Source organism: Dioscorea cayenensis, chromosome 5, assembly GCF_009730915.1.
Source record: "Dioscorea cayenensis subsp. rotundata cultivar TDr96_F1 chromosome 5, TDr96_F1_v2_PseudoChromosome.rev07_lg8_w22 25.fasta, whole genome shotgun sequence".
NCBI classification, from domain to species: domain Eukaryota; kingdom Viridiplantae; phylum Streptophyta; class Magnoliopsida; order Dioscoreales; family Dioscoreaceae; genus Dioscorea; species Dioscorea cayenensis.
In genome coordinates, this window is record NC_052475.1 from 17,569,145 (window position 1) to 17,580,542 (window position 11,398).

An 11,398-nucleotide genomic window follows, 5' to 3' on the forward strand; every position below is an offset into this window, starting at 1 on the left:
TATAAAATTAATCTAGAGAATTAGAAATATGAAAGATAATGATATAACATATATGACAAGTCTATGATTAATTTATCTATAATTCTTTTAAAATTATGCATTAGAACATTCCTAAAACGAGGGGTTGACTGGTGAATAATATAAATGACAGTTGGTTTTAGTATATTAATTTTTCATTGTTTTTATTATAAATTCCAATTAATTATGTTGAAGTGTTTTCAAGAGGAGTTGCTACAGGCTACACAAAATTCTTACATTGAGTCAATAACTTATTGAAATATAAAATACAAATAAAATTTCAAAAGAATGCTTATTTTGAAAGCTGCATAAAATAACCAATCCTTTATTGCTTGTCAATGATAGGTGCTTATGAATAAATAATAAACTTCCAAATGTCATAAGATGGTTATTACAATTTTGCTAGATTAATCTCATTATTAGTTTCCTTTCCTCTGTTGCCTTAAAAAGGGGAAGCAAAAAACTTATTTTTGAATGATGAGCATGGAGATGATATACTAAAGATTAGCTCTTAAACAAAGCATTAAAGATAAAATCACAGTATTATCTTGATTTTGGTGCAAAGTATTATCTTAAGTAATATTCTTAACATTCAACATATAAAGTGTTCATCTTCAAAACTTCAAATTCATCAGAGTTTGACTAGAATCTGTTTTGCTAAGGAAGAACACACATTTGAGTTTGGCCAGAGTCTGTGCCTTTCCTTTGCCTATGTTTGTTATCAAGGATAAGATCAATAACTACAAACAGAACTATAAAATCCGAAGACTATAATTTAAGAACACAAGCATGTGGGAATATTTTCAATCCTCCAGTCCAAAGATTTTGGATTTTGGTCTGCCTATTTTATCTCAAAAGATGCAAACATCCACCATATTCTCAGGCCTAGTTTCTTTGTTAGGAAATTGAAATGCTGCCACTAGTTTGTGTCCCTTCTCATGTATGCAAACTAGTGTCCCTAGCATGTAATAAAATTTCGAAAGGTTTTAGAGTTGTAGTGGTTTATTTGCTTGTGTAGTACTTCATATGACAATATGAATGTCATGTCATGATGCCATGTAACTTATGGCTCCAATGCTTCCACATTGATTTAGATCTACGTTCTTCCTTGCTTATCTTTCAAGTCAGGCAATATTTCTAGTACTATTCAATTGTTATAATTTCAATTTTTCAAACTACAATTAATTCATTCCGGACTTAACTTAAAAAACCAAATAAAAACCGAAGAAGTTCTTTAAAAATCAAATGCCTGGGTAAGCTACTTACCAGTACCAGCAGCGCACTGCATCATCATGCACGGATGCACCAACCTCTGAGAATGAATACAGAGACTCAGTACATACTATTTAAAAAGAAAAATGGCATGTAAATGGTGAAAATTAAAAGAATTCTACAAACATACCAAACAATTTGAATTAAAGAAAGTTCAGCGACAAGCACTAAACTTTCAATCTCGCAGCTAGCTGCAGGCCTGACCTTTTTTACAGTTTCCTCCGCTACCCATTGGACCAACAACTTCAGTAGAGTCAGTAAAATCATCCACTGAGCTACATGACTGGACCAGTGGACCACTCTAATTATTAAGTTTAGTACCTCAATCAACAATCAAAAAGTTAAAATTGTTTTTTTAACTTTTTATCTGGCAATTATTAAAATGTCACAATTCATGAATGATGAACCTAGATTCATAAATATTTGATAATGTGTTTCTTAATTAATGCACAAAAAGTCAAATAATGCAACACAATCATCGGAAAAACGGCAATATATACGAGTAAAATCACTTACAATCGTCAGCGGATCGCAGCCGTCCACGTTATCTCTATGCCACGTGGCATTCCATCATATGGTCACAGGCTGGCTCACACTCCAACAACGACTCATCGAGACCTGCAAACAAAAAGCTCACTTCCCTCGTGACTTCCCTTCCCTCGTTGTCCCTCAATGCTTTCTCCCTCTCCTGCTCTTCCCAAACCGAGTCACTGAGTCATCCAGCCGAGCTGAACTCGGCGATGGCTCACACTCTCTTATCAACACTAGTGTTCCTTGTCCTTATCCGAGTCAGCTCAGCCGAGCTGGCTCGGGACCGCGCCGCGCTTCAAGACTTCATCGCCAAGACACCGCACGAGGGCCGTCTCCGATGGAACTCAACGGTGCCCACGTGCGAATGGACGGGGGTCACGTGCGACGCTAACGGCTCTTCCGTCATTGCTCTCCGTCTCCCCGGCGTCGGTCTCGTCGGCGTCCTCCCGGCCGGGACCTTAGCACGTCTCTCCTCCCTCCGTGTCCTCTCCCTCCGCGCTAATCGTCTCTCTGGCGCTCTTCCCGATGACTTCTCCTCACTCGTCTCGCTCCGCCACTTGTACTTGCAGGAAAATCTCCTCTCCGGCGAGTTCCCCGCAGTGATACCCAAGCTTGTGGGACTCACCCGGCTGGATCTCTCCGGCAATGGCTTCTCCGGCCAGATTCCGTTCGCCGTAAACAATCTCACCCAGCTCACTGGCCTGTTCCTTGAACGTAATCGCTTCTCCGGCACCCTTCCCAATATCGCGATTCAAACCTTAAACGCTTTCAACGTCTCTTATAACCATCTCAACGGATCCATTCCCGAAACCCTAGCGGACTTCCCGGCGTCCTCCTTCACCGGAAACATACAACTCTGCGGCGGCCCATTGCAGCCCTGCGAGCGCCCTTTCTTCCAATCTCCATCGCCGGCTCCAACTGCTACTAGAACGAGATCATTCAGCAGCCGGAAGCTATCCACGGCGGCAATCATAGTCATCGCGACAGCTTCAGCGGCAGTGGTGTCCGCTCTACTACTGATGATGATCTGGTGCGCGATGAGGAGGAGGGAGGAGAAGGGGAAGCCACCGAAAGCGCCGGAGAGTGTGGTTGCGAGGGGAGTGGACCCGATGGGGACGGCATCGTCGTCATCGAAGGATATGGGAAGTGGGGTGGGGGAAGCGGATCGGAACCGGTTAGTGTTCGTCGGAGAAGGAGGGGGGTATAGCTTCGATCTGGAGGATCTCCTCCGGGCGTCGGCGGAGGTGCTCGGAAAGGGGAGCGTGGGGACGTCATACAAGGCTGTGCTGGAGGAGGGGACGACAGTGGTGGTGAAGAGGCTCAAGGACGTGGCGGCGAGCCGGAAAGAGTTCGAGGGACACGTGGAGGCCTTAGGGAGGGTGGCGGTTCACGCCAACGTACTACCCCTCCGAGCATACTACTACTCCAAAGATGAGAAGCTCGTCGTCTACGACCACCTCCCCGCCGGTTGCCTCGCCGGCGTCATCCACGGTCAGTGAGTCCCATTTCTCCTAATTCATTATTATTTGAAAAGCCACTGGAATTTGCAGAAAACTCCCTTGTTTTTTTTTTTTGGGGGATAATAAAAAAGGACTCCCGGGGTATTTGCTATTTAGGATTTAGTCCCTGGAAAGTGGAAACGCGGCATTAAGTTTGAATTTTAGTTATGGTATCCCACTGGCATGTCTCTGACGTTGTTGCCTTCTTGTCCTGGTACTTGAATTTGTTTTGCTTAATTGTCAACGTTGGCCGCCTCTGGGAATTACTTTATTGTTAATTAATCAATGCTTAACTAGTTTAACTAAGCCTTCCTGTTTTACTAACCTGCATTCAATCTTTAGCTTGAGTTTCATTGCTTACATTTGTTTCAGTAGTGAAATGTGATGATTAACCAACCCTTTTGATAACATGCTATGCTGCTAATCTTTAGATAACATGCCTTAACATTTGTTTCAGCGGTGATGTGTGTATTTTACATTATTACTACACTGTTAATTAACCAACGGTAAGGTTGTTTAATCTTAAGACATTTTGGATAAGACTGTTAGATTATGATTGTCTATGAATAATTGTCTGGTTTAGCATGGCACATGTGATTAAGACGCATTGTCATTTTGTCATTAGTGATGTGCATTGATATGGATATGTAATCTAATGCCATGTCGGTTCATTGACTGCAATGCACCATCAGTATCTTAAGAAAAGTTTAATGTATGCAAGTTGCAGAAATAATTAGTGGATAAAATGCCTGTTTCATTGTGTGGTTTTAATCTGTCAGGGACTAGAGGCTCTGGCCGGACGCCGCTGGATTGGGACGGACGGCTGCAGGTGGCCTTGGCTGTAGGTCGTGGACTATCTCACCTCCACAACTCAGCCAAGATCCCCCATGGCAACATCAAGGCCAACAACATCCTCCTCCGTGACAACCCTTCATCCGCCGTCCTCTCTGACTTCGGTCTCACCCCACTCTTTAGCTCTGCGGCGCCACCTCCTACCCGTGTTGCCGGATACCGTGCGCCAGAAGTGATTGAGACTCGTCGAGCTACGTTCAAGTCTGATGTGTACAGCTACGGTGTGTTGCTGTTGGAGCTCCTGACGGGGCGGGCACCAAACCAGACAACAATTGGGTCCGAAGAAGGCATTGATTTGCCACGGTGGGTGCAGTCTGTGGTGCGGGAGGAATGGACGGCTGAGGTGTTTGATGCAGAGCTAATGCGGTCTCCCGGTGTTGAGGAAGAGATGGTGCAACTGCTCCAGATTGCAATGGCTTGCGTTGCCACCATGCCAGAGTCCCGGCCGGAGATCGGTGAGGTGGTGAAGATGATCGAAGAGATTGTCAGCCGATCAGAGCCAACGCCGCCATCTGATGATCAAGAGGTTACCGAAGGAGTCAGCTTGAGCTGAAGGTTACTGATGGGGGAAGGGAATAGTTTAGATTCAAATTGTGCATTATGTTATTTATTTAGTAGTGGCAGTTTTTTTTTTTCTTTTTCCCTTTTTTTTGTCACGATCTGATTTAATTTGGGGGTGGGCAATTGGCAGAGGGGCTTGACGTCCATGTATTCAATCGCTTATTGGAAATCAATTTATCAAGTGTTTGCAATATTTTGTTTCTGAATATGTATGTTCTTCAATCAAACATCTCATATTATATCCATGATACAATTGAGCCGCTACTTTACAGAAATGATGATTTTTTGTCAGCTAATTAACTGTATAATATTTTCAAGTGGTAATTGCCAAAAACCCTTTGACAATTTTCTTTATGGACAATTACCCCTCCTAACTTTTAGTATCCTAAAAAAACCCCTCTTTTTTCCTCAACTGACTTTTCAACCTGCATCTAACGGATAGAAACAGAATCAATTAAAATTTTCATGGACAATATTAACCTTGCATGGGAAGTTGTGGACAACCACTATATAGTGCGATGACCATCATGCTCATTATGTAACCACTTTGGCACTTGAAAAGATAAAACCAGAAGATAAACAATATTCATCTTATTGGCGAAACTTTTTCCCTCTCTTCGGCCTTTCATCCACTTGCAAGAGAGGACCCGCACTTCTTATCCTTGTTCTCCAAGCGTTTATCCCCAAAGATACTGTGTTATGGAGAAAATAGTTACTAGAAGCAAGCTTCCTTAGGACCTATGTTGTCATTCCTCGAATGCAATGAGGTGAACTTTGCTCTCCGCTCATTTCTTTTCTTCTTCTTACCGAGTCTTGGATGCATTCTTTGGCTTTCAATACTGACCTTGGACATCCGCTGTCAACTTAACTTCCTTCTCATGTTGGAAAGCTTCTTTCTTTTTCTAGTTTCTGATCTTCCTTCTTGCTTTAGAAACTATGGATTCCTATTCAAGTCCAGGCTCCAACAATGGGAATGGAAGAAGGACCACCTTCGATGGATTCTGATTTCAAGTCCTTGTTCAATGTTGATGGGTCACTGGGCTTACAATAAGTCATTAAGAATTTGTGTTATAGTTTTACCTTATATGTTAATGCGTATCTGATTAAGTTTAGTAGTTTCTGTTTAATAGTTTTGGGTTTCTGTTTATGAATACACTTTTTACGTTTAACAATAGTTGTTTTGTTTAAGTTATCTTGTTTCCGTTTATCAATCCTGGTTTATGTTTAAGTTAACACGTTTCCGTTTAATAGTCTTGATTTCTGTTTAACAATAGTTGTTTTTTTGTTTAAATTACCTTATTTTCATTTATCAATCCAGGTTTGTGTTTAAGCTAACGCGCTCATCCATTGCAACATAGATTACATAAAAACGATCACATGGGAAGCAACAACAACCATTCAAATCGATTCTAGCCAAAATCAAACAACCAAAATTACTAAAAAATCAATAAAATGATCCAATAAAGATTCGATCTTCAAAGTCAAATACCAAAGCCATCACCAAATCAATTAAACAAAATAGAAAAAACAAGAACAAGAACTTTAGGGAATTGGAACGTAAAAGAGTTACCTTTTCATAGATATATGGATCAATCTCTCTGGCTTCGAGTTGAATGAGGCGCCTGAGAGAAATGATGCAGCTTTTCGCCTCACAGCTTTGCAAAACGAAGGATTAAATGCTCATTTGCATATTACCCCCTCAAATCCTCTCTAATTTTTAATTAATTCTTGTTCACAGCCTCTCTCTCTCTCTTTGTTTCTTTAGTATTAAATGATCATCTAATTTATCGGATTATTTGCATATTACCCCCTCAAATCCTCTCTAATTCTTAATTAATTCTTGTTCTATAAACTTTAGGGGCCGTTTGGTTCGCGGTTATGATATATTACCACGTAACGAGATTACCGTGGTAATAAGATTGGGAATGTTATATGCCCAGGAATGTTGTGGTAATTCATGATAACCATGTTTGGTTGGAAACTCATGTTACATAGTAATAAACTTGGTAATATTCTAAATTTCCGAAAATACCCTTGTGTCTACTATTTTATGAAAGTTTAAATTTAAAATAAAATAAAATTTTGGATAAAAATTAAATTTTTGAAGCTAAACATATTCAAAAAATAATGTTATTTAAATTTAATTTTTTTATCCAACAAATAAAGTATGAAAATTATTATATTTAAACAAAGGGCATATTTGTCCAAAAAATATTTCAGATTACCACCCACTTGGTAATCCAACATAGCCACCTATTTTGGTGGTAATGGGATTACCAAGTTTCTTGGTAATCTTCCAAGGTTAGTAATCATAGATTACCATCAATATTACCACCACCAATAATCCAAACATGGTAATGTGAAAAGATTACCACTTAACAGACGGTAATGTTTGCACATTACCGCCAACCAAACGGCCCCTTAGATTATTTTACCATAATCCTTTAAATCATACAAATTTCTATCAATATTTCCCTTTGAATTTAAAAATTATTATCCCCTCAAATCCTCTCTAATTCTTAATTAATCCTTGTTCGGGTTTCAAAATTATCTTTATTTAAAATATGATTTAATGAAATGTGAATTTGAATATGAGTTGTTAGAAGTTGAAGAAGTAAATTAAATATAAAGATAAATTTTAACGTTTTACGTTTAACAATAGTTGTTTTTGTTTAAGTTATCTTGTTTCCGTTTATCAATCACGGTTTCCGTTTAATTTAACACGTTTCCGTGTAACAATCTCGGTTACTGTTTAAGTTTACTCGTTTATATTTATCTAATTACGTTAAAGCACATTGTCAAATGTTTTACTTTTAATTTGTTGGGTTTCAATAGTTTTACAATATATGTTAATGCGTATTTGATTAAGTTTGCTAGTTTGTGTTTAATAGTTTTGGTTTCTATTTATGAATACATTTTTTACATTTAACAATAGTTTTTTTTGTTTAAGTTATTTTGTTTCCGTTTATCAATTTGGGTTTCTGTTTAAGTTAACACGTTTCCGTTTAATAATCTTGGTTTCTGTTTAATAGTAATTATTTTTGTTTAAATTACCTTGTTTCCGTTTAATTATCTGGCTTTGTGTTTAAGCTAATGTGCTCCCAACAATCAGCCCCATGGTAAACATTCCAACAATTTCAAATTTATCCATACAAAAAAATGGACATAAATCGGATGAATAGGAATTAAAAAAAAGACACACACATGTACCAATTCAAAATCTCCAAGGGGATCGACATAAACCCTAAATCGGTCCTCCATCTCAAGCCTCTTCCTTCCTCTCTTACAAAACACCTCATACCTTTCACCCTCCTCATCCTCTTTCCGCCCCCTCCTTCCGCCCCATCAGATTTCTTCGGTTCTCCAAAGCACAGCACATCCCCCATCGGTATATCGATCATCGCCGGTCTCTTCCTATTCAAGGCCGAGCCGAGGCCAAGCGAGCCTTTCCCACCCAACTCCGCCTCCAAACTAGAAGGCAAATCCAAAGAATCCATAGCAACAGAAGGCGGCGACGAAAACAAACGAATCATACTAGAGATGCACGGTAAGGCTCAAGGTCTTCCAAAAAATGTTTAAAAAGAAGGAAAAAAAATGGATGATTTGATGGTGAAAAATACAATTTTCAAAAGGATGATGTGTTTTTTTTTCCACCATTGCAAAGGGTAAAGATGGAATTTAATTAAATGAGCTAAACATAATGAGCTGCAGGGGGGAAAATTGAAGTGAAACAAAAAGGAAGGGTTGCATGGCAAATTCAGAAGTCAGAGGGGCTATCTGGGAAGTTTTGAAACTGTTAGGGGGTAAAAAATAATTTTCTAAATTTTCAATAGTTAAAGCAAATATTCCAAAAAAACAGAAAGCTTGTCTCAATATCTTCCTGTCCTTTTTCTTTTATTATTATTGTTGTCTTTGTCCTTACAAATTGCGTGGGAAGACATGCATGATGGGATCTACCTTACTCGCTGCACGCCTGAGCAGAGCCAATCACTCCGTCCATGAGAATTTCTTTTAGCTTCCTTGTTGGCCAGCACATGTCATGCCTTCAAAGTTCAAATCTTTCATTCATTCATGCTGCTTTATTATTTTAACGAAAAACTCACATGCCAATCCAAATCTGAGGTTGCAACTTTTAGTTCTTCAACTTCAAGTGTAATCTGCACTCCAAAGACTTCAAGATTATCAGCAGATGTGCATTTGATGTATCATCATCCACAGCAAATATAAGAAGTTCACTTCCAATCTGAATCTAACTTGATCCACAATCTTTTCTCAGCCCATTCATTCTCATCAGTGTCGCTATTCTTGAAGCTCCATGCCACCTTCCATGGGCTGCATGTATCTTTGCAAACGATACATAATTCACCGAGTTCTCTGGTTCCACCATGAACTTGTGTCTTGGCACATCCTTTTCGTCTAATTTAATCATATAATGTTCTTTGCACAAAGTAAGTAATGATCTGACCACATGATCATCAGGCTTGAAGGGTAATGCAGAGATTATCCGACATGCTTCTTCGAAGCTACCACGATTTACAAGTAAACTTACCATACAATCATAATGCTCTCTTTGCGGCTTTATATGGTAAATAGAGATCATTTCAGTAAAAACCTTTACAGCTTCATCAGCAAGCCCTGCATGGCTACATGCTGACAGTAGAGCAGTGAAGGTGATTTCATCAGGCTTGGTTCTGAAATGTTGCATATATTGGTACAATTCAAGAGCTTCTCTAGCTTGCCTGTGCAACGCATATCCAGATAGCATTGCATTGTACACGGGCATCTCCTTGTTTGAAACCATATCGAATACTTTCTTTGCAAGATCAATGCTTCCACATTTAGCATACATGTCGATCAGAGACACTGCAACAGATACAGATGACAAGAACCCTTTTTTCATGATGTACCCATGGATGACCCTTCCATACCATATTGAAACCATATGAGCACACGCTAGGATAACTCCGGCAATAACCATGGCACTTGGTCTGATGTTCATGGATAACATCTGCCCAAAAAGCCAAATTGCTTCATATCCACATCCATTCAGAGCTAAGCCAAAGATAAGTGTAGTCCATGTAATTAAGGTGGGATTCACACCGGTGAATTGCATTTGTGAGAACATATCAAGGGCCTCTTTTACCTGCCTGTTCTGTAAAAGTCCTAATATAATAGAATTCCATGAAACTACATTTGGATGAAGGCCATGCAACTGCATTTGATAGAAATGTTTCAGGGCTTCCCCACTCAAGCCATACTGAGCATAAGCAAAGATCAATGTGTTCCACACCACCAAATCTCTTGAGGTTGCAACATCAAAGACTCGTTGCGCAAGCTCCATCTTCCCGCAACTTGAATACAAATCTATCACAGCGCTCATGACCGATAGATCTGAATCAAGATTATTTCTGATGCAAAAGCCATGACCAACCCTGCCAAGTTCTATCTTACCAACATTAACACAAGCTGCTAATATAGAACACAGAGTCACACAATCAAATTTAAAGTTCTCCCTCCTCATCAGACGACAAGAATGAAATGCTTTCTCAATCTGTTCATCTTGCACATAACTGGAGATCAGTAAATTCCATGTTACCACATCTCTATTAATTATACAATCAAAAACAGACTCCGCATCTTCTACCAAGCCTACTTTGCAATAGAAATTCAAAAGAGAAGTACCTAAAATGTTATCAAGCTCCAAACCACTTGTCACCGCAATTGCATGAGCTTGCCTGCCTTCATCTACAGCCTCTACGTTGGCTGATGCAGATAAAAAGCTAGTGATACTAACTCGAGTCGGCTGCACACCGTCAACTCTCATCTCAGAAAACAGCTGCAATGTCTCCTCATCCAGACCGTTTTGAAGAAAACTCACAAGCATTGAATTCCATGAAACCACATTTCTCTCAGGGATTTGAGCAAACACCTTCAGGGCGTCCTCCAAAACCCCACATTTCCCATAGAAATCCACAAGACTACTAAGAACATACACACACTCGCCAAAACCAATCTTCATGGCGTAGCCATGAATCCCTCTCCCAATTCCAACCAATTGAAGCGCCGAGCAGGATTTCAAAGCATTCGGAACAACAAAATTATCTGGAAAAACACCAATTTCCACCATTTCACAGAACCCAAGCAGAGCATTTTCATGAAAACCATTCCTGCAATTCAATCCAATCATGGCCGCCCAAGAGAAAACATTCGGCCGGCGTAGCCGGCCAAACAAGTCCCCGGCTTCCGTAGAACAATTACACTTTGCATAGAAAACCAACAGCTTTGTCACCAAGTACTCGTTTTCACTGAAAAAGGAACCATTTTTAAGGATTCTGGCATGAATTTGTTGACCTTCTCGGAGAGCTCTCTCATAAACGCAACCCTGCAGCAACTCTCCATAGATCTCCGGGCCAACAGGGATTTCATCAGCCTCCATTTGATTGAGAATACGGAAAGCTTCATGATTCAACCCCTGCTTTGCAAGTGAGGAGATTTGGTGGAGAAAGGAGGTGTTACAGACTCCACCATTGACGTTGCCAAGAGATTTGGAGAGATTGGCTTCATGAATTTGGGTGGAATTCTTGGTTTTCATGGATTTTGGAGGTCCCAAGAGAGGGTTTGATTGGGTGGGAAGAGGAAGGGAAGCCATGAATGCCCTGCATGAG

General features: G+C 40.0%; 2 protein-coding genes and 1 long non-coding RNA gene across 3 annotated transcripts; 1 reads left to right on the top strand and 2 right to left on the bottom strand.

Moving 5' to 3' along the window:
• LOC120261382 lies at nucleotides 1-1,937 on the bottom strand. The gene is made up of 3 exons (XR_005536599.1): nucleotides 1,807-1,937; nucleotides 1,421-1,573; nucleotides 1-1,330 (listed from the first exon to the last, which is right to left on the bottom strand). It is a non-coding gene; the product is annotated as an uncharacterized LOC120261382 (long non-coding RNA).
• On the top strand, nucleotides 1,896-4,939 carry LOC120261381 (probable inactive receptor kinase At2g26730). Its single transcript, XM_039269257.1, has 2 exons — nucleotides 1,896-3,312; nucleotides 4,100-4,939. The coding sequence occupies exons 1-2, from the start codon at nucleotides 2,031-2,033 to the stop codon at nucleotides 4,723-4,725; spliced, it is 1,908 nt and encodes a 635-aa protein (XP_039125191.1). The 5' UTR covers nucleotides 1,896-2,030; the 3' UTR covers nucleotides 4,726-4,939.
• A 3,641-nt stretch (nucleotides 4,940-8,580) lies between these two features.
• LOC120260409 (pentatricopeptide repeat-containing protein At5g55740, chloroplastic) lies at nucleotides 8,581-11,387 on the bottom strand. Its single transcript, XM_039267884.1, has 2 exons — nucleotides 10,416-11,387; nucleotides 8,581-10,175 (listed from the first exon to the last, which is right to left on the bottom strand). The coding sequence occupies exons 1-2, from the start codon at nucleotides 11,380-11,382 to the stop codon at nucleotides 8,983-8,985; spliced, it is 2,160 nt and encodes a 719-aa protein (XP_039123818.1). The 5' UTR covers nucleotides 11,383-11,387; the 3' UTR covers nucleotides 8,581-8,982.
• Nucleotides 11,388-11,398: the final 11 nt, after the last annotated feature.